Genomic DNA, 23,484 nt, shown 5'->3' with positions numbered 1-23,484 from the left:
CATTTCTTTCTGTCATATCATCAATTTCTGCCCTAAGGCGTTGCAATGCAGAATATTTATAACTTATTAAAACTAAAGTTGGTATATTCTCCTTCCTCCTCTCAACCTCCTGTCTTAGGAGTCTTTTGAGAGGGAGGGGTTAGAAAGATGTTCTATGTGTATTGACTTGTTTGTAGCTAATTTCTCCTGTAATACATCTTCTTTGTTAGATTAGTTTTGTGTCAGAGGACGTACAACCTCTCTTCACTCCTTTGAATGATCTGTAATCCAGTCATAAATACAGGCTGTACCCTATCTGTGTTTGGGATATTTGTGCCATGCTTCTTCATGTGTTTTGAATTATGTTTATATGCATTTATCAAATATGGTTAAAATTGACTGTTAGATTCAACAAACTCAGGTCATCCAGATTGAATTAGTCTAATTTTCCTTAGGACAAAAGGCTTTAAGGTAAATTCCAAGTTGGACTGTTCCAATCAATGCAATATATTGATCTGTCACTTGAGAGTTACCAAATCAACAGTAGTTAAGCCAATCTGGAAAAGAATTTGATTCCTTGACAGACCTTCAGGTGAAATTGGATTGCTGGTTAACAAAATTGACATTGTTAACATGCACCTTCTTTTTCTCTTTTCCCCAACAGAAGTCCTTATTTATTGGGAAAACAATCTCTTGATTTTTATCACTTCATTTAAACGAGGTAGAAAGAGGCTTTGGGCTAAATAGTTGCTAATTCCAATTAAATGGCTTCTTGAAGTACTGTCTCCCTGAATAAACTAGCTTCTCAGAAGAACTGGAGTTGTAGTTCCTAGTTCTCTCTATTCTTTCAAGATTTATTAAAAGAAAAAAAAAGTAACAACAAACAAAAACACAAGAACAAAATAAAACATCTTAATGGCACGATAATTAGCTGTGAAGTGCTTACCAGTTTGGATTTGTTCAGCAGGTCTGAGGTTTGGGAAGAGATCTCTTGGAAGGGTAATAAGTGTTGTATAATACTGTGGTGGTTTAGCTTTGTTGGAAGCTCTTAGTTCATCTTTGAGGAGTTAGAGCTTGGTAAATAGCAGAAATGGAATGAAGGGTGGCAGATTAAACTAGATTAAACTACTTCTAACCACACTTTGCTGATGCTGTCTTGTAGATGCTGCACCAAAAAGCATCAACTGGATGTCTAGCTGTTTTAGGAGAGTTTCTATTAATTTCAGTATATCATTGACCAATCTTCAGTGACTTTCAGGTTATATTTTTTTATTAAGTTCTCTATGAAATTTGTATGAGTCAGGAAGACTTTCTTGTTTGCAGCAATCTGTTTAACATAGGCAAATTAACACTTGCCTTTAATAGTGTTTATAAATCAAAGAAAGATGTAGTTAAAAGCAAAAGCATTTCTGTTTGACTGGCACAGAGGAGAAAGGTAAGACCGATCTGTGTCAATATCTTTAATTATGAAGTGACTGAATTATAGCTGCAGTTATGCTGCAGTGTAAGACCTTGAATCTAAATTAGTCTTTTAAAGAAATGATTGCTGAACAGATGTTACCTAAAACTCTTTATTGCTGCTCTGTAAAATTGTAAATTTCTCATGCTGTTATTTTTGTTGGCATGAATTAACACTGTGGGTTATGATGCTAAATTTTAGTGCTGTGTTCTGGCACTTTGTGATATAATCTTACCTGTAAGCACCAATTTTAAGATTAACTCATCAATATCTAAAGAATATCACCGTGTAGAAACTGTCACGTTAAGATAATTTTGCCCTTAATTGCTTTTCAAACTGCTTTCCAAGCAACAGTGTGTGTATATATGTATATATTTAAAATAAAACAAAAGCTCTAAAATGCTGAAGTAGTGTATTGGAAATTAAAAGTAGATGCTGTTGGGCTATACCACAGTTTTTAAAGTGCATTTACAGACTGAGATAGCAAAATTAGGGAATATTGTGACAAAGGGGATCTTAAAGTAGTGACATCTGCTGTAACAATCCAATTTACATTGCTGTAACCAAATCTACAGGTTTCTTTGGAATTCTTTCTTCAGTCCTCTCGTTGTTTCTACTGGATAATTGTCTTTGGGGAGAAAACAGCTTGTGTTGAATCCTTCCTGTGATAGAATCAATGGCAGTATTGGACTTCTTTCTCACTTTCTAATTTAAAAAGGAGATTTGTGTGATTATGTGTATGTCATCAGTCTTGGTGATTTCAGCATCCAGACTTATGTCAGCCAGTTCTCCTAAAACTCATTACATCTTGTTTAACTTCTCCTTTATTTATTTTTGTCATACGTAGTCTATAACCTGTTCTTTGTGTCAAGATGTGCATGTTTAGTGTTATGTGATTTTTTTTCCCCCTTTTCCCTCTTTGTATAAGGAAGCAAATATAGAGATTGAAAAAGGATTTCAATGTCCACATGTGGGAGGTGTTTCTTTTTTTTCTTTTCCTTTTTCAATTATAAATTAAGAACTTCAGTGTGATGGCATGCACATGTGTTTAGTCACCTGAGATTCTGCTGCTTCGAATGGCTCTCTTATTGGTGGTGGTATATATTTGGGGTGTTTATCTGTCTTCTAATTTCATTTTTGATCAACAAATTGGGCTTTAGCCTGTCTGGCATGTTAATGTTATCCATCCATGCTATGTATAATCTGAATTTTAGTAAAAATGCACTGTTCTTTAAGCAAGTTGTTTTCATTCAGAAAGATGAGTGATGTTACTCTGTGCTTGTGTGATGATGAAAATTGCTCTGGAAGAAAAGGTAGAAGCTTCCTCTTGTAGAGTGCCTAACATCTGAATGTTACGGAGTATATCTTACTCTACTTTAGGATGTTTCTCATCATTTGCAGCCTATTTTGAGCTGTAGTGTTGGTGTTTCCTGTTTCTTTGCTTCATTTCACTGTATCAGCCTGGAGTTGACTAGAGTAATTATAAAAAGCATTGACTTGAATTTGTTAAGCCTTGTCTTGCAAATTCACTTTCAGTGTGTGGTACAGAAGTGTTTGTATATACAGCAAAAGATGGTCGTCTTCTGCATACTAATAAAATTCTTTACTGTGAGCATACAGGAAGCCTAGTAGTGTTGGCTTACTTTCCCTATCAGTATGGTCCAAAATTTGTATCGCATGTGGCTTCTCCATATGTGAAATTTCTATAAGATATGGTGATTTTTCTGTTCTATTAGTAAACTTCTGCCTAGCTGTGCACATTATAAATGTCTGTTGTGCCCTACTGTACTCTTCAGTTTCTGTCTAAGGCTTTCTTTGTCTTTGTTGTTCTTCAGATCAGGCCTTCTGACAGCTTATCGAGTACACTGTACCATACACTGAATGTATGTATGTATCCTTTGTCTAATTAAATCAGTTATTTTTTAGTATGCCTGAGAGATTTCATCTTCAGTAAGGAGTAATTCCATGTCAAATTGCTTTCTTCAAAAATACTAAATCTTTATTCTTCATAATTCTGATAGCTTTGACTGAAGTGCTGCCAGCTTAATTTGTAAGGAAAATCACCTCCTTCTCCCTGTCCCAGACCAAAAATTAAGTTGTGTTAGTCTTCAGCTATATCAGCACCTAAATAATGGTGACACTATCACTTTTCTGGCTGTAGGTGCTACTGATCCTGGTAAATCTTGACTTTAAGTGTGCTAAATCCGTGTAAATCTGGACTTTCTAAATACTGTAGCTCTTCAGTCTCTTGATGTTTTTGAATATCCTTGGCTGCAAAATAGGATGCTGACATAAAACAAAATTATCAATATTATCTCTATTTAATCCATGCTAAACTAGAGAAATATTTATATGTAGCTCATGTGTTCTCAGAAGAAATGATTTTCCTATTCTAGTCTAGTTTGTGGAAGACATAGAATAGCATTTTAGTATTTTCATCCACTGCAAGGTAATATTCTGTAGGCTTGCAGAATGGTCTTAGCAATAACTGTGGCTACTATCAGAACTCTACTTAACCCTGTTTTAATTACTTGCAGGCCTGTACTTAAGGCAGCCTGTTCAACTGAGCAGAATGTCTTACTTCTGTCAACTTACATATCCAGGACTGAAAATAAAAGTGTATTCTTCTAATAAAACACTCCACACTCTACTTAAGTACAATCTACTTTCTACCTGTTATGAGAACTATATTTTGTCCTGGCAAGAACAAACATATGCTCCTTTTAAGTCATTGCTCTTTTTCTCAAGACATTGCTCTTAACTTTATACCATCTGAAATGATCAACTTAACATCCTGTCTTAGAAGATTTTGGTGAGTCAGTGTCATCCTCGTGTGCTGAGGGAGTTGGCAGAGGTGATTGCTAACTGCTCTATCATCTTTGAGAGGCCCTGGAGAATGGGAGAGGTGCCTGAAGACTGGAAGATAACCAATGTTACTCTGGCCTTCAAAAAGGGCAAGAAGGAGGATCTGGGGAACTACAGGCCAGTCAGCCTCACCTCTGTCCCTGGAAAGGTGATGGAACAGTTTGTTCTGGATGCCATCTCCAGGCAGCTGGAAGAAAAGAGTTCTCAGTAGTCAGCATGAGTTTACCATGGGGAGGCCTCTCTGCTGTGGGCTGGGTTGCTACCCACTAGATCAGACTGCTGAGGGCCCCATCCAACCTGGCCTTGAATGCAACCAGGATTTCTCTGGGCAACCTCTTCCAGCACCTTACCAGTCACTGGTAAATTTCCTTCAAGCATCCAACCTAAATCTTTCTTTTACTTTAAAGCCTTTTCTCCCTTGTCCTATAAGTGTCTGCCTCCCTCCTGTTTATAAACAACTTTTGGGTACTGTGATGAGATTGCTGCAGAGCTTTTTCTTCTCCTTGCTGAGGAAGCCCAGGTTCCTCAGCTTTTCTTCATAGGAGTGGAGCTCCAGCTATCTGATCATCATCATGATTGAACCATCTCACTCACTGTCTTTTTCAGAAGACAAAATGGGAAGCTTTGACAGGTGCCCTTGATTCCCTGAATGTTGATGAATGTCTTCTACTGAGCAAGTGCAGAACACTGACCTTTATAGGTCTCTTCCAACTGTAAGGGCTCTATGATCAAACATCTCCTTAGTGGAACTGAGACTGCTTGTATGTTTTCTGCCTGTGCATAGAATTTGACATGAGTCTTAATTACACCACAAAAAATCTAAGTGCAAAGTAAACTTTCATTCTAGGCAGATTCTTCATTGAGGCTTAACTGAGTGTATGAGACGTGAATAAATACTTGTGGTCTTTGCTACAAAGTTCCATTGTAAAACTACATGGTAGTGTTTTCTCCTGCAGTTTTGATCACTGAAAGACAGAGGTTGTTGAATCATAGAATTGCTCAGATTGGAGAAGACCTTCACAACCGTTGAGTAAAACCACATCCTTACTATACTACCTGGACTCTAACAATCCACTGCTAAATCATGTCTCTGGGCACCACATACAAATGAGTTTTAAACGCATTCAGTGATGGTGACTCACCCACTCCTGTGGGGAGCCTATTCCAGTGCTTAACAACCCTTTCTGTAGAGTTTTTCCTTGTATCCAACCTGAACCTCCCCTGGTGCAACTTGAGGACTTTTTCCATTGTTCTGTTACTGGTGAGAAGACACCAACTGTGTTCTCACTGCAATTACCTTTCAGGTGTTTGAAGAGAGCAGTAAGGTCTCTCCTCAGCCTCCTCTTCCCCAGACTTGATCAGCCCCTATTCTTTCAGTTGCTCCTCGTGGGGCATATTCTCTGGGCCTTCTTAACAAGCCATGTTGCTCTTCTTAAATATCTTGATATCACCAACTTTCTAAATGTGAAGTCAGGACCTCTTTAAATGGCAGAAATTAATGTTCAGATTGTCTTTGTAGCTATTTTGGAAACTGAGAAGGAGACATAAAACACTACCATAGCAGAGTGGGGTAGAGGTCCTATCTATTTCTGCAGTGGGAAATCTAGGGTAAAGAGCTTACATCTACTGACTGTGCTGAAGTTTTTTCCCATTTTTTATTCTTAATGTTTTATCGCATAACATCAGGGATTGGAAGGGGCCTTGAAACATCGTCTAGTCCAGTCCCCCTTCCAGAGCAGGAGTGCCTTGACCAGGTCGCATGGGAGTGCATCCAGGCAGGTTTTTAATGTCTCAAGAGGAGGAGACCGTGCAACCTATCCGGACAGCCTGTGCCAGTGCTCTGTTACCCTTACTGTGAAGAAGGTTTCTTTCCATATTTATGTAGAACCTACTGTATTTCAGCTATCACCTGTTGCCCCCCTTGTTCTATCATTATGAATTCTCTTTATGCTTGTGCTTTAACAGAGTAGGGTTGTCTGTATTCATATAGCTCCAGGTTTTTTTTTTTGATTCTTAATGTTAGAACTTATATCACTGAGTAGTAGTTGTTTACTCATACTTCATTTACTTTTTATTTTTAAGTTCATAGCAGTTCATCACATATTTCTTCCTCAGCTTCTTGATAATTCTGAAGATAAAGCTATTGCAGGATAATACTTGTCTTAACTCACAGTGTCTTTCAGTGGTTGTAGAACCATAGAATTGTTTGAACTGGGAGGGACCCATAAGGATCATCTCATCCAACTCACCTGCAGTGAACATAGGAATCTACAATCTAAATCAAGTTGCTCAGAGCCTGATCCAATGTGACCTTGAATATCTCCAAGGATGGGGCATCCACACCTTTCTGGGCAACCTGTTTCAATTTTGGTGATGACAGTATGAGAGTTTTAAATCTAATTCATCTAGATACAGCCATTGGCAGGTGCTGTAGATACTGCCAAACTTTGTACAGTAGGCAGTGTGAGGAACCTAGCAATTAGTCTCACCAAATATGTGACTTTATGTTCTTCCAGTTTCTTTGCCATGCCTTGTCATGTAAAACAATGCATTGTATCCCTGCAGTGCAGACATCAGTCATCTGTATTTTTCCATACTCCTCTTAGGAAAAGGAATTATTACAATTCAATACTGTTGACATTGCATCTTTTGAATAACAGTGATTATAACTGATGTTGCTTTTTTGTTATTTTGTTTTTTGACCATATAATTGTGACATGTCTGGTTTCCTGTTTAATTTACAGCATTTAAATATCAAGACACTGACAGATGATGTGGTAAGACAACTTATGTTTTGCTTTGGCTTTGCTGAGCTAATAACCTTACTGCTAACATAAATGACCTTTTTGCTGCAGAAACCATCTTAACTTGGAAACTGATGTTTTTAATTGGTAAAGTCTAACTAAACTGGTGGTCATCTATAACGTACTCTGTTCAAGTAGTAAAAAGTCTTTGCGTGGCTTTGAAATGTGTTCATGGTTAAATCATGCCTGAGTGAGTTTGACATGTAATTGTGCCAGCTTATGATATAGTGATATGTGATTGCGTGTTTAATAATGAAGTTCCTTGCTCTGTACGGCTAGCTTAAAATCCAATGTTCAACTAACAATTGCTACTAAAGTCATTAATGCTTGGTTCAACCACTGTCAGGCATTATCGGTATCATACTAATGCTATGTTTCCAAAAACTTCATCTGTCTTCAACAGCAGAAGGGATTATCACAGTGCAGATCTTTTATTTTTCTTTGTGTTTAAAATACACTTGTTTTGTTGTCCCTACTACTGTTTTGTCAATTAGAGTAGTTTTTCTGGAAGTAAATAAATTTAAAGACTTAAAAGAATTATATAAGAAATAATGCTCAGTGGGCATTTAAGGATCAGTTGTTATGACTTCAGGTTTTTTTTTTGCTATATCGTGTTTCTGCTGAAATACTTCTGTGCATAACTGAGAGCTAAATGAAGAGTTTTATGCTGGAAGGCAAACAAAGTTTTATTCTGGACAGTGTGCAGTGTGCCTGCACTGAGAAGCAGTGCAAGTTAGCAGTATTTTGAGGTACTTTAACTGAGATTGCTTTTAGTATTTGAATTCCGCACTATTACTGAGATGATGCTGATGAATTGTCTAGTTATGCTGACAAATCCCTACTAAGTCCTAAGCCACATTGTTTTTAGAATGTGTTCCTTCTAGCTTCTTCATTTAGAAATTATGAAAGCAAGAATCTTCCTCTATAGAAGAGCAGCGAGTAGCTAGGGATCTGACAAAGTATCTGCTTGCAAGTTCACGTGGAAATAAGCCTGCTTTGTAATTGGAGGACTGTGTATTCCAGTAAATTATTTGTAATGCTCAAAAAAAAGCTTAAGAACTGTGCATATTAACAGACTTATTAAAAATAAAATTGCTTATATGTAGGGGAAAAAAGTGTATACCGAAATTCTGCTGTATAGATAAGTAAAGGTTTGTAATAGGTAGTATATAGAGGAACAAGATTCAGAGTGAAATATGTTCTACACATCCAGGTCTTGACCTGTACATACAGGAACAAACTCTGTGACTTCTAATACTGTGCAGTTAGTTAAATGGTTTGGTTTCAAAGAAAGGTAGCTCTGGGAGATTAATATACCAGGAAAAAAATTTCATCTAATGAAAAGGATTTTTCTGTGCATCTTGGTTTAAGTTGTACTCTTACTGAGCTCTACTGTTACCAGTGGAAGTTCTCATCAAGCAAGAAGTTAATCTTGAAGAGCTATTTGACTGTTGAAGAAGGAATATAGTTTCTTTTCAATCTTCTGAGAGCGGGGTTGAAACTAGGTGATCTTTGAGGTCCTTTTCAACCCAAGGCATCCTGTGATTCAAAGAGGATAAAACAAGTAAAGATTTCTTTGTCCCAGAGTCATTAGAAATAATTTCTCCAATTTCATGTGAAGTATCTTTGCTAGTAAAAGCAGGACACTAGTTTCTTTTACCTTCAAATACACTTAAATAAAATGACACAGCCATTTTTTTTCCTGTATGTTCCTCCCCCTGTATTAATGATTGTTTCAAATGAAGGCACAGGAGTTACCGTTTTTTTTTTCTTCCTTCTCATGTTGTTGTTGTTATACTAGTTCTTCATCATGCATTTGCGTTAGGGTGTTAGAGCAAACTTCCATGGCTGAACTGTTGGGATTCTATGACTAAAATGACTGGCAGAATGTCTGGAAGATTGAGCTATGCTATTGTAGGAGATTTTCCATGTTTGAAACTGTGTTCATTGGCATTGTAGTAAATAGGGGGCTGGTGAATATATGAGATATTGAAAGCTGGAGGGTGGCAGTACTTGCCCTATAGACTTGTAGGACCAAATGTGAACAGTACCTGGAGAAACAGAAGCTTTGCACAATGCTCTTGAATGTTTATACAGCTATAAAATCGTTTCTTGCTTGATGTATATTTCATGTCAGGTCTTTTCTAATACATGGTGTTTAGTGATCTCTGTCTGTCTTGGTGGTCCGTGCATGCATTTGCCCATAAGAATGGGAGAGGAAGATTGTTCAGTATTTCTCTTAATGCAGGTTAGGCTAAAACAGAGCAATTATTAATCAAGTTTCTTATTAGTGTGCTACTATAACTAGTGAACAAACTACACATTTCAGGTAGTTGGTCTTTTTCCACCTAAACCAACTTAGTCTTCTATTTGGTAATTGCTTATCTAGTACTGATTTTTTTTTTCCCCTCTCTTTCCCTGCCTCCCAAGGCATTAAGCTCCAATCACTACAGTTAAATAGCTTAAACAGAGGATACAAAGAAATACAGGTTATGTTCCAACTGTGTATATATTACAAAATTTATTTTGTCCTCAGCCAGTGATGAGATATTTGATTATGGCCACTTTTTTAAAGTATGTTTAGCATCACTTTTTAGATAAAACTCTTTCTGATGGGATAGATGGAAGGTTATGCATGGTAACTTTTAATCCTGGAGACCTACAAGGCGTTGCACTTAAGCTTTTGCTCCAGAGATGTGCATTAGGATATACTTTGTATACAAAGTCAAAATTAATTCTTAGTCTTACTTTACGAATATGTTTTTAGTTAAGTTGCACTGATGCCAATATTCAGGTCCACTGTGCTGAAAATTTTTCTGAAAACGCTTCCTATTTTCTATTCCTTTTCTCTGGAGTTATGCTCATTCTTCCACTACCTGTTGGATTTAACAACTTCAGTCTGGGAATGGAGTTTAGCAGACGGGGGTTTCTTGTGTCCTTTGCTGAGCTCAGCATGAAGGTGGGAGTTTCTTTCTGCTTGAAGGGCTCTGTGGTGTTCTTTTGTTGGTTTTTTTTTTCCCTCTTCCTTTTTCTCATCCAGCATCAGTTTGGAGTAATTTGCTGTCTTGAACTGAGGAAACAATATCCAAGTCAAGATTATTCGCTTATTTTTACAGAAACACTGTAGGTGCTGTTTCCATAGATCTGTGGCAATTGTACCCGAGGGAACGGTCACACTGTATCAACTGTGACCTCTAGAAGAAATGCACAACCAATATTTTTGTGGAACAATTCCAGCTTCTTTAAACAGTATATCTTATAAGTACTCCTTGTCTTGAGAAGTCTGTGTGTTTCTAGTATTCCTGTGTTCATGGAAATTGGAACTTTTCATTGCCAAACTCACTGTAAATACCTTTAAAGGTGTATCATTACATTTCTTTTGAGAAACTCTGTATCTGCTTGTATTATGACTTCACAGCTTGGTTTTATTATTCCCTTCTTGGTGCATTCATTTCTTTGAGCTTATTCCACGATAGATAGTAGGGAGTCAAGTCTCAGCTGATGTAATGTTCTGTCCTTGATGTAGGTAACTTCTACTATTAAATCACTTCTGTTTTTCCCTGCCTTATTCGTCTTTGACTGTAAATAAAACCAACCATGTCAGTTGATTCCAATTGATTTATTGATTCCCAAAACATTCACAGAGCAGAAGTATTTGTAGCAATTCTCAGAAAACTGCTTTATCTTGTTTGGATTATTCTAGGAGCTAACATCTGTAAATTGTTGATCACCTTCAACCTAAATTGCTCATATAACTAGAAAATGAACACAAGCACCATAGACTTGAGAGTTGCAATAATTTAATTACAGCAAAATGTGTTTGAGAATTTATTGTGGCATTTACATTTACTTCAAATTCAACAATGTGCAGCAATTAAACCCCTAGTTTTAAATGTACCATATGTATCCACTAGAATTATACTGTATTTGTTGACTGACAATGTATCCTACATATGTCAGTTTTGCATAAAACCTCACCTCTAGGGGAGAACTCTCCTAGCAAGTTCCCTCAGTAGAAATGTGAACATGAATATGGTTATACAGGTATGTGTTGGAGTTGTGGGTTGTTTTTTAAATTCTTACTACAAAGGTAAATGATTTGATGTGTTAATTAAATGTCGGAGAAAGAGATGAGAGAGGCAAGATGGCAGATGGAATAATACCTTTAATTCTTTCAGCATTGGTCTTGAAATTCCAGTAATTAGTCTGGTGATAACTAATCCATTGATTTCTGCATTATCAAGTGTGTAAGTTCAATAGACACTGTTGTCTTACAGAAGATAGCATAAGAAGTTTTCACTAAGATCAAAGGGAGAACACAAATAGATGTAGTTCCTGGGGACCTGATCAGAAAGTGGGATAAGCTGGAAACGAGGCTTCATCTTGGACGCTTTCTGAAATCTCTGTAACTTTGATCTTCAGGTCCACAGAACGTGCATAAAACCAGGCTCATTTGTCATAGGTTCTCCTATTATTTTGAAGAGAACTTATGACAGGAAACTGATAAAAGTTTGGATGCCATTCATCCTGTGCTGGCTACTTTTTGTCCTTTGCAGCTTTTATTCATATTCAATGACTCAAATTGTCATACCTACTTTGCAGTCAGTCTGAAATCATCTCCTGAGGGTGTGAATGGTACTTGTCTGGACTTGTCATTTTGTTTTTCCTTAGTGTTTTGTATCATGAGTATCTCATAGGCTTTGAGAATGTTTAGAATGCTCTTAGTAGATTTCCATCAGTGAAGGATGCCATTACATTATGCTTAATAGCAAGTGTTGGGCTTTAAGCTCTGTTAATATTTTAAGTAGCAAAAATACTGTTTCTGACCTTACTGTCAAGTTGGCTGAAAGTGTGTAAATCATGCTGGGCAGAGCAAGTGTTTGCTCTGTTAGGGATAGAAAATGTAAGGGGTCATAAATCCAGTAACCTAGCCAAGGTATGGCTGTTGCAGCTTCGTGCCTCCATGCCTTGTCAGTAGTGAGATTGGGTGTATATTCCCAGTAGGGGCACACACAAACACAAGTATACAGTGTGTATGTATAAGCATATCTGGCCACACTGATCAGAAGGGATGCTCTCTGCACTCATACAGTGGTGTATCTTGGGGCTTCTTGTCCTGTCACTAGTTGCCTGGGAAAAGAGGCAGACCCCAGCCTCACCACAAACTCCTTTCAGATAATTTTACGGAGCAGTAAAGTCTTCCCTGAGCCTCCTTTTCTCCAGACTAAATGATCCCAGTACCCTCAGCTCCTCCCCATAAGACTTGTGTTCCAGACCCAGCTTTGTTGCCCTTCTCTTGTCATGCCCCAGAGCCTCAATGTCCTTATAGTGAGAAGCTCAAAACTGAACACAGTAGTTGAGGTGTGGCCTTACCAGAGGTGAGTACAGAGGCACCATAGCATCCTCCTGGTCCTGCTGGCAACACTGTTTCTGATACAAGCCAGGATGCCATTGGCCTTCTTGGCTACCTGGGCACACTGCTGGTTTATGTTCAGCATGCTGTTGATGCATCCCCTTAGTTGCTCCCTTTCGAGCAGTTTCTTTAATGTTACCTTGTTTAAAAACATTCATTAGAATTGTAATCCCTGACAGATTGGAGTACTGCTCTGGTTATACCACCTTTGAAATAAATGATTGCATTCACTTGTACTCTTAGCAATAAAGGAGTTCAGCTCTCATCTTTCTGTCTGTATGCACAGTTGCTTACCTTTAAGTTACATGAGAACTTCATTCATTTGCATATCTTTTGCTGCCAGGAGATGATTGAGATAGAGTACAGTGCTAATAGCACTAGAAGCTATCTGCAGTAACAGCTCTAACAGAAAACGAGATGCTTATTAGTAGGGTTTGATGGCCATGCTACTGAAGTTGTAGCTTTATAGAGCTTTGCTATGGAAAAAAGTTGTGGAAGAAGTGTTACTGTAAGACAGTTTTAAAAAGTAGTATAAGGGACCATACAGATTTTCTGTGAAGACACCCTGACAGTCATCAGGATGATAAATGTAAAAGGCTGCTTAGAAGTGTTCTCTATGTGTTGACTGTGATTTACTTTTCACTGTGTTCTGACATTCAGGATTTTGTTTCAGTTGCCTTGACATTTTTATCTTGTAAATAATTCAAACTGGTAAAATAAAGTGCATGACTAATTATGGAACTTGCAGTCATTGGTGGTAGGTGCATAAAAGCTAACATATACACAGACAACCCATTGCTTTAAATTCAAGTTTATAAGTAAAGAGCCATATTTTTTCCTCTATGCTAATTCATTTCTTTATCTTTTTTTTCTCTTCATCTTTTATTTCACCTTAAAATAAAACTAAGTAAAAACAAAAACAAAAAATCCTTCCTTCTCCAGAACAGATTTTACTGAATATTTGTGTGCTCAGTATTTAATACAGGTTTTTATAGACTACTTATCTAAAATGCAGTTTTCCTTAGCTTTAACAACATTATGCTATAGTGATAGAAATATATTGTTGTTGGAATTCACTAGCTGTAATGCTTTTGTATACTGTATTAGAAACAAAATAAAGTTCTAGCTTTCTCCTTTGAGTGCTCAGAGGTATCATATAGTATCTCTGTTTTTTCCTCTCACCTTATTGCCTTCGAACTTTTGACTTTTTATATCCTTCTGAGTTCAGTCAGTGTATCGAGATTAATCTCAGTTTGGAGAATTTCAAAGAGACTATGGAAATATTTTGTATCAAGATCACTTGAAACACTGTTTTTTCTTTGGCTATTTTTTATATTGTCTACAAAGACTCTAAGGAAAAAAAAATTCTTCTCCTGAGAAAATTATTGTTCTAAAAAGCATTGTTTCAATATAGGTCTGACTTTTTTTATTGGTAAGAGCAGGGAAGACATTTAAAAAGCTAGAATGTCAGACCTTCTGTAAACTGTAGTGATGCTGATACAAAGCTGTCTTTAGATATTCCCCACTGCTTAGCTTGGTTTAAATATGTTTTTGATGTAACATAGAAGATTATTGAACTATATTTTTGCCATTTCCTCCTCTGTGCACTTGGATCGCCAGCAGCATCAGTGGTGAATTTCATTACAATCAAGCAATGAAATTTCTGTTCCTTCTGTAAAGTGCTTTCTGTGAACCATGAAATTATTCACTTGTATGAAGTACTGAGAGGTATTAACTTTTCTGAAGCACCTGTAATGTGAAATTCAAGAGTAATGGATGTAGAATACCCACACTATGCTACTGTTCAAGTCTTGTGAATTTTGTTGTTGGCATGCTGGAGTGTATGTAGCTCTGCCTGGGGGTGGATGAGAAGCTGACTGAATTTATGGATCAAGGTTAAAGAGCGGGTAGGGACAGGTGGCATTATAGTGGGAGATCTGCTACAGACCGCCTGATGAAGCCCTCCATTGGCAGACAGGAGAAGCAACAAGTTCACAAGCATAGGTCCTCATGGAGGACATCAACCGTACCAGTATGTGTTGGAAAGACTATGCAGAAGGACATAAGCAATCCAAGAGCTTCTTGACTGGTGATAAATCTTAGCATTTCAACTAAGTGAGGTGAGATGCTATGCTGGCCCTTGCTCTGACCAAAAAGGAGGGCCTGGTGGCGTATGTGATGCTCAAGGACAGTCTTGGCAGCAATAACTGTGAAAGGATGGAGGTCAAGATCCTTAGAGAAAATGAGCCCTCTTTAGAAGGAGACAGGATGTCTGGTTACCTCAGTCTTTACCACTCCAACCAAGCCACAGAAGGCAAAGGCAGGGACTGGAAACATGGACTATGTGCTGTAGGAGAAGATAAGGTCTGAGGCCATTTAAGGAACCTGATGAAATGCATCTGTGGAGCTTGAGGGAAATGGCTGGTGAATTTGCTAAACCACTATCTGTCATATGTTGAAGTTGTGACAGTCCCCCATTAAGTTCCCACTGACTGGAAAAGGGAAAACATAACCTCCATTTTTAAAAGGGGGAAAAAAATAAGACCCAGAGAATTACATGCCTGTCAAGATCATGAAGCAGATCCTACTGAAAGTGGTGCTAAGAATTTTTAGACTTCTTTGTTTTAAATTATTCAAAATAATTTGTTTTATGTGTTTTTCAATGCTTATAATGCTAGCTTCTGACTTATTCTTTCTTGTTCTGCTTGACAGATATATCTGAATGGCCTGCTTCTCTCCTTTAACACAAGTGGTATAGAATTTGCTGATTATGTGAAATGAGAATATTAGAAGCTTGTATATAATGTTGCAAAACATCTAGCATATAGTCTCATGTTTTAAAAGAAGTACAAACTGAAAATGCGAACAAAGGAAAGGAAGTGAGATACATCTTTTCAAGGATGAATCAGCCCTCATCCCTGAACTGTCGCTCAGTTCCTTGTAGAATAAGAGGAACTCTGGGTCTGTGGCGTATTTCATTTCACAGACTAGAGCGGTTTTGTTGACTAGCTCCCTTTTATCTGTAGAACTGGTCTGCCTCTGTGGAGCAGGAGAAGGAAGAGGGAACCCTTAGGGAACAAAGGCTGTAAGAAAGGGAAGGAGGAGGGGGCATCTGGAGAAACAAGTGCTCTGATGTAGGGGCTGAGTTTTTTAAGGATAATTGAGGTAAGAGGTGTAGGACACATATCACTTGTCGTGTCTCTACCCACTGAATTGTGCTGAAATTTGTGATTTCAGTCGAAGTGTTTTCCCTCTAACTCTGCTTCAAATCTCTGCGCTCAAATCTTCAAATATAAGTTTGGTTGGTTTTTTTTGTCTGTTTGTTTTTTAGGTTGTGCACTAAAACGAACACGAGCACCAGGAAAAGCTGTTTGCTAATGTGTTCTTTTGAGCAGGTGTACTGCCTTTCCTCAGTGCTGATTGAAATTTATTCCTTGAGGAGGAAACTCAAAAAACCACCTATCAATTGGTGGTTTCATTTTGCTGGTGTAGTCGTTGAAGCTTGCAATCTGGCTTCATCTCTACATGCTTGCCCTAGACTTACAGTTTTAAAGACAGGAAGGGAAATTGCTGTCTGATCAAGATGTGAGATGGCTTTGTCACTGATGAATCTGTACTTTGCTTTCCACAATGTTCCCCTCCCTTTTGCTTTTGTTGCATTCTCTTTCTTCTTGGGTCTTGCCTGTGTAATTATTCCTTTTGAGTGTGCTTTCCGTACTGCCTGCTGGTTTGATGTGACACTGAAGGGCCCCATCTTCCATGCTGAGTTCTTTTATGTTTATGCTATATTTATTTTCTGTTTTTGCATGTTCTACAACCATCTGTATGAGTGGCTTGCAATCTATGTTCCAAAAATGTTCTGTTTCAATTTTGAACAGGAAGATTTTAAAGTCTTTTTGTTTTTTGTTTTTCCTCTAAACCTCTCTTCATGCATAGTCAGTTCCTGCTCTTTGGTGAGAGTGGAACACTTGTACTCAATTCTTGCCACTAATTTTCTTTGTTCTCTCTGATCTTAACTTCACAGATGCCATAATAACTACTTGTCATTTAGTGTGGTAACTTTGATGTTCTTATTGAATGATATCTCAAGATACTCATCTTTAAGATTTATTGAAACCTCAGTAGCATGTGCATAGCAGTTCAAAGATGTAAGGCTACTGATAAGGTTGAAATCTTGTCAAAAATCTTTTATGCATCAAACTCAACTGTAACTTTCTTTTGTGTTGACAAGTTTTGTCGTTCTCATCTGCTCAAAAGGCTGTAACAAAGATAGTTCAGTCCCTCACACCAAAAGCATTTTAAATTTTCAGTTAATAAGTCTTTACTGAAGTGTAGTTCATACAAAACCAAGGGAAAAAAAACCCAAAAACATCAGACCCCAAACCCAACCCCAAACAGTTTTTGAAAGAAGCTTATGTATCTTTTCAAAGAGTAAAGTAAGAATCATTTTCTTATTGGTGATAAAGCTTAAACTTATTCATTAAACTGTGGGTTTATCTTACTTAATTTTAACAAATGACCTTTAAGTTTTTATTCTTCTGAATGAGTTTTTAAATAATTGGAACGCAGAAAAGTGCTGAGCTCAGGTAGTAATTGAAATGAAAAATAAACAGAAGAGTGTCTTGGTCATGCTAACTTGTTTTTTTAATAAAAAAAAGTAATGTTAATGTCTGTGTATGGGAACTGTTGAATCACGGCCTGAACCACTGATTGATCACCTGAGGCAAGCACTGAGTCAGCCACAGGCGCACAGCTGAAGGTGATATACCTGTGTGACCAGAAGGGGTGGAGCCTGGCTCCACCTCCCCCAGACCCCATTTAAGGGCTGACCACCACCAGGGAAGTATCTCTTCTTGGAGATCCCTCCTGCGTGGAGCCAACGGCAAGCCTCAACCATTATTAAGGTGAGCCACCCTTTGCTTAGCAGTAGTCTGTGTACCATCTATGTAAAGCCTCACAGAAATACCATCCTCTGCTGTTCCTTTCTTTAGAACTATTTGCCCTACAAATGTCTGCCAACATATTCTTTTACAATATCCTGGATGAAGCCATTTCAGACCTGGGAAAAACCGTTTGAAACCATGCTTTAGATAAATAAACCTACTTTTTCCATATTCTTCATGTAATGGTTATGTGGAATTCCTCATAAATCCTTCATTGGTTTTGTAGATACCATTTTCCTCAAACGTTTTTGCCTAGAATTTTCGTGTTCTACATGGTTTCTTTATAATCTAATAGAATTCTTATTTGTAACTTGCTTAGGGCTTCAGTAACAATTATATGTATCCTTAAGAAACAACTTTAAAGAAAGCCAGTTAAGCAACGGGTATGTTACTAGAAAAATAAGGATGCTAAGACTCCAAGAATACCCATCTTAATTGGGAGTACACAGAATGGAAAGAATGTGTGAAATATTCTACCTTTTCTGTTTTCAGTTGGACAGATTTGCCAGTATAAGAATTCCTGGAAGCAAAAAGGAAAGACCTGTTCTGCCACATATGAAGCAGTCGCACTCTACAGATTGGTCATCCACACCTACTGATGTGGAAGATTTTGTTCCAAAACCGCTGTCAGAAAGAGAAATCATAGCACTGTTTGAAAAAATGATGGTAAGTATCCTATACTGACTTTTTTCACTAAAAAATGTTGAGGCTAATTAACAGATGGAAGCCTTTCCTGCATGCCCTGTGATCTTCACCTGAATTACTGTTTTTGTTGTTAGTCATAGTTCCATATTTTCTGGAGCATTTCCAAAGAATATGAAACCTTTGAATTATTTTGACAAGGTTTGTGTGCCCAGAATACTTAATATGGAAACTAAAGGCTTCTGATTATTAGAAGTGAGATTCTGCAACAGGTTTTGATGAGGAAAAAAGAAGGGGAATCCTGCTTGACTTTAATACAACTTGAAACATAAAGGGGCTTTATGCCTTTGTATGTAGGTCACAGCAGGGTTTTGTTCCATTCTGATATTCTGTGCCAGATTTGCACAAAAAAGACTTGGGGTTCTTGCCTCTAGGGCAACATCTTCTCCACAAGGAGCATGCGGCTCTCAGTGTAGTTTCTTCTTTTGCTGACATCATTTGTCTGCTACAAATAAGTGGTTGCTTGCCAGAAAGGTCATGTGACATTGGTACCACTTCAGTGGGTGTTTTTTTATTTTTATTTTTTGACACAGTTGATATTTCAGGGAATTGAAAATTAAATATGTAAAAGTAAACAGCCTTTAGAGAGGAGTGAAATTTGAAAAGCAGGAATTCGCAGAAATTAACAGTTAATTGTCACCTGTGATGCCCATAGCAGCTACTAGAGCCTGGGTTGTGGAGGAAATTCAGTGTGCTCTTAGAGGAGTGCCCTCATAGAATTTATAATTCCTAGTACTCCATAGTGTTTAGTTTTGAAGGAATATTCGTACTAGAGGTGAGAGTTATGACTGTGAGAGATCAGTAATTTTTGTAAGTTGATTGTTGAAGTCACTGAAAGTGATATTTTTGCTGAAAATCAGTTGTTCAGTACTGCATGGCTTCTAAAATCAGAGACTTTCTAAAATCAGACACTGAGTAAGTTATGTTGCAGTTTGGGTTTTCATGGACAAATACTGCTTCATTTTCCACATGTTAGGTGCCATAACGTCCTGTGAAGTTGGTGGTTGAAATTATGAAAGAGCTTCAATTTTGATCATGGGTTTGTGAATAATGAGTACATACAGCCAGAGAGTCAAAGATGGTCATTAGCTATCATTTAGCTACATTAATTTCTGGTTATTGCTGTTGTGAAGATACCCTTGTGAAATGACTAACTCTTCTTTTCTGAAGAGATATTGCTCACCTGTAGAATAACTTTAAATTATTTGAGAGGGTTTGAGCTGAAAATTAAGCCACAGTTAACATGCCTTCTGGTGCCATTGAATACTTCTAATCCATAATATTCAATTGTTTTGGTGTTTCCTTTGTTTAAAAAACAAAAAACCCCCCCAAAACCCCCAAGAAATCACTTTTTTACTTCACATACATACAAAATATTTCCTATAAATAGACTTGCCCTTACATCTAAGATTATGCAATATGTTTTGTACTGATAGGTTTCTTAGTTTCTTTGCCTTTTTTTTTTTCAGTATGGTTAGATGATGGATATTTTCTGCAAGAAAAGCAAGGCTTTTGTTTTGACTTCACTGTTTAATAAGTTCAGGAGTTTTATTTCCAGAAAACTTAAAAAAGCAAGACTACTTTCTACAGAAGAATGTAGTAGCTACAAGCGAACACGGAACTTTTAATTCAATTTCTCCCTTACATAATGTATATGTGCATTTCAGTTTTATTGTAAAAGAAAACCTGTGGCATGTTGCAGGCAAGGTACTGAAGATCTGATAAGTTTCAGAAAATGTTGAAAAAGACCCAGGCATGCTTTTTTGCAAAATGCTTAACTGAATATTTTCGTTTCAGTGTTCTTAACATTCCTGTTTATGTAAACTTTAAAAATACAATTGAAGTATTAAATAAAATCCAGCTAGCCTTATTAAATATACATGTAAAATGTATTTCTATTTGAGGCTAGCATTGCTATACAGTTGTATATCTGTGGAAAAGGATTTTGAGGCACAAAATCCTGAAGACACTTGTTGGAGCTTGCAGGAAAAATACATTTATCATTAATGTCAAGATGGACTTTATTTTAGTTGTTTAGAGTAGAGCTTGTCATGTGCAGATCATAATGGATGTGTTGCCTGGTAATAAGAGTCTTCATAGATATGTTGTTCAGCGTTTAATAGATGGTAGTGAATTAAATTATATTAGTATATGAAATGAGAAATACCTGTACATGATAGCAAGGAGAAGACTGGAGGGAAGACTAACATTCTTACTTCAGCTAAAAATTAGGAAGAAAAACTTAAGGCAAAATGATTTTTAAATACTTATTGAGAATTTAAAAGAAGAAGAAGAATTTAAAATCATAGTACTTTACAGGCTTTGAAATAGTTTTTACTTATTAAGAAATGTTTGAAGAAGTAAACTAGAAACTATTTCCTTATCAGTTCATATTTTAAGTACTTTTAGGTTGTCCTTAAGTCCTTAGATTTGTTGCATAACTTAAGGTTTTGGATGTGAAAGCCTCATACATTATCCAACAGTTTTAAATGCATCCATATTTTAGCCTGACTTTTTTTTTAAAGTATATCATAATAGTCTATTGTTTTACTGTCAACTAAGAAAAAAATAGAAAACGTGGTATCCCTTTTCAAGATACTGTCTCCAACATTTGGTTTACTAAGAGACAAAATGCAGTATTCAACTGTTACGTAAGGCATTAGTCAAATTGTTTCATGGATTCTGTTTGTCAGGAGTGGAAACAGTGCTGAACTATTTCTTCTAGATCCAGTTAACCACAAAAGTAAGAGATTTAAGAACATTTGAGATCTCCTCATGTAAAATGGATAGGAACTGTAGTAACATGAAGAAAAATAGATGGATGAACTTGTGAGATTTACATAACTAATGTGTTATGTAAGTGTTAGTTGTGACTATAAAAATGAGGAAAAAGGCTTGTGTCAGGAGAATATGTTCTTATTTACTGTTAGAATTTTGTTCTTGGCCTAAGATGATAGTTTCTCTCTGAACGTTTTTGATCCAAGTACAGTACTTTGAAGAATAGAACAGCTATAGAGAAAAGACTAAAGTATGAGTGGCCTTTCTTCTAGCTTGTTTAGACAAACTTGTTTTGCATTCGTTTTCTGATATGGGAAGTAGCACTAACGCTTGAGCTCCTTGCCAAAGAAGCAAAAGACTATGATATTACCATATTTTGAGTCAAAGAACTTTTTTCAACATGTACCCTGTACTTATTTGGCACTAGAAGTAAAAACAAAGAAATGTTTAAATGTGTATTTTACTGAAGTGAGGAACTTTCTCTAGTCCTTCAGGAAAGGAAATGATAACATTTCTGAGCAAAAAAACCCAACAAAACAGAATCTATGTGAAATTGCCCTAACTATACTGTGAAGAAATTTAGCTTAAAGGGTCTAGCATTTTCTGCAAATTCTTACAGCTCAGATTTGTACTGACCTCCAAATATTCCTAGAAATTGTGCTTGACTCTATCCTGTTCCATATTAAAACTGGGGAAAGACAAGGAAATTTAAGTTTCAATGATCTTTAAATTTAGATCTTTTACTTGCTTTCTTAAAATTCCAAGATGATTTGGTTAGCTTTTTGTCACTAATTCTTGCCTAGGTGAAATGAGCTTTGATACTGAGGTTGTGAGACAAAACCCCATCAGTGGGCAGTGAGTTTCAGCTGAAAATAGCTGTGATAATTCTTCCTAAGCTTGGTTGACCATAATAAGGCTAAATGTATACATGCATTTTTGTATGTATTGTTTCTGAATGTCATTTTAACCTACAGCATGAAAGGAAATTTTGTCCCAAAATGTAGAACTGATTGTAATGATCAGAGCATTCCTAGTCTTGGAACACTAGCAGTCCACAAGTTAGAAATGGCACTGAAAGCTGCTCTGTGGCTTTGAATGGGGTTCTGCATCTGCTATTTTTGACCCTTGGGTTTATGTTGGCATGAAATGTGACAATGGTTTTGATAACAGTTGAAGGTGTTGTTTTAGTGATCAAACAGTTAAGAGTTTGGTCCTCACCCTTTGTAAAAGTGAATATTATACTGTGAAATACCCTTGGGAAAAAACAGACTCCATTGCCCAGCTTTGCATGCTTCAAAATTTTAAGTGGTTTTTCAGAAGGGATTTTGCTAGTAATGCTTGTGATGCACTTGCTTATCCTGGCTCAGTTGCTTCTGTTTCTTTTAAATTTGATTTGCTGAGGAAGATAAACTTTTTGTGTTTCTAAGTAACATCTAACTTAGTTGTTTAAGAACTTTCAGTTGCTTAAGTTCATATTTTTAAGTCTTTACTCTTCCTAATCAGTATTTTATGGTTAAACAGCTGTATTGCTTGATGCCAAAGCTTCTTTTATTTCCCTTTCCATTCTAGGAAGATATGAATTTAAATGAAGACAAGAAGATGCCATTGAGAGAGAAGGATTTTAGTACCAAAAAAGAAATGGTGATGCAATACATTAGCACTGCATCGAAGTCTGTAAGTACATTTTGATGAAATATACAAAAAATAACATTCTCTTACTATTAGAGAGGAAAAGTGATGTATGAATATTACTTTCTTCCGATTAACTTATTTCTCAGGTAAAAACATTTTTAAAGGACAGTATCTCATAAGTTTACAAACTGCAATAAAAGATAGCTAATGCAGGGCTGAACTGTCTGGAGATTGTTTAAGATGAGTCTACAAGAGCTAGTAGTCCTTCTATAGCATAAAAATTCTTTAATACCAGAAGATTAGGAAATCTAGTCTATTTTTCTTTTTTAGAGATGTTTCACAGAAAATCAGGAAACTTCAGGCCCCTGTTACGACACCCTTGGTGTTTCCCAGTCCAGAACAACTAATCTAGGTTTATACGTTGTTGATACTCCGAGCCTCCACAGTCATTCTAAGTGCTAAATTGTTTCATCTAAAAAGTGACTAATAGTTGAATGTGGGTGTCTGTGCAGATTTGCTGCATCTGTGTGTGTTGCTGAAACCTCACCATCTTGATGGTAGTGTTAAGTCTCCATTTCTTGAGAGAATTTTTCATGCTGGCTCTTGACCTCCTAGCTGATGAGTAGGTTTTATCTTTTCCTATTAATGAGACATGTACCTATCTTAATTTGGGACAAAAAATATTCATTTACAACCGTTCTACAGAGTTCTCACCAGGCATCATTTAAAGCAGTTTTTATTGTAAAGACTACTGAAATGAAGAACAGATCGCATCTGTACTAAATCACTGAATATGAAAGAGCCTCTAGTGATGAGTGGACTCTACTGTAACCAAAGCTTCGTTAGGATTTCTCTTTCTTGGAAATGCAGAACACTTTACTACCGTTCACAAAGCATGGCTGTATTGCT

The 23,484-nt window shown here is 36.8% G+C and overlaps 1 protein-coding gene across 1 annotated transcript in view; it reads left to right on the top strand.

Annotated features, from left to right (window-relative positions):
- Window positions 1-23,484, top strand: part of DIAPH3 (diaphanous related formin 3) — a 217,649-nt gene that overhangs the window by 2,330 nt on the left and 191,835 nt on the right. Inside the window, exons 2-3 of the mRNA XM_065744007.1 lie at window positions 17,956-18,129; window positions 22,513-22,617. Coding sequence (XP_065600079.1) covers window positions 18,019-18,129; window positions 22,513-22,617 — 216 coding nt within the window. The 5' untranslated portion in view covers window positions 17,956-18,018. The remainder of the gene's footprint in view (window positions 1-17,955; window positions 18,130-22,512; window positions 22,618-23,484) is intronic.

Source organism: Cyrtonyx montezumae, unplaced genomic scaffold (genome assembly GCF_038088225.1).
Source record: "Cyrtonyx montezumae isolate F1298 unplaced genomic scaffold, pur_monq_1.0 scaffold_3, whole genome shotgun sequence".
NCBI classification, from domain to species: Eukaryota; Metazoa; Chordata; class Aves; order Galliformes; family Odontophoridae; genus Cyrtonyx; species Cyrtonyx montezumae.
This window is presented reverse-complemented; position numbering and strand designations above follow the sequence as displayed.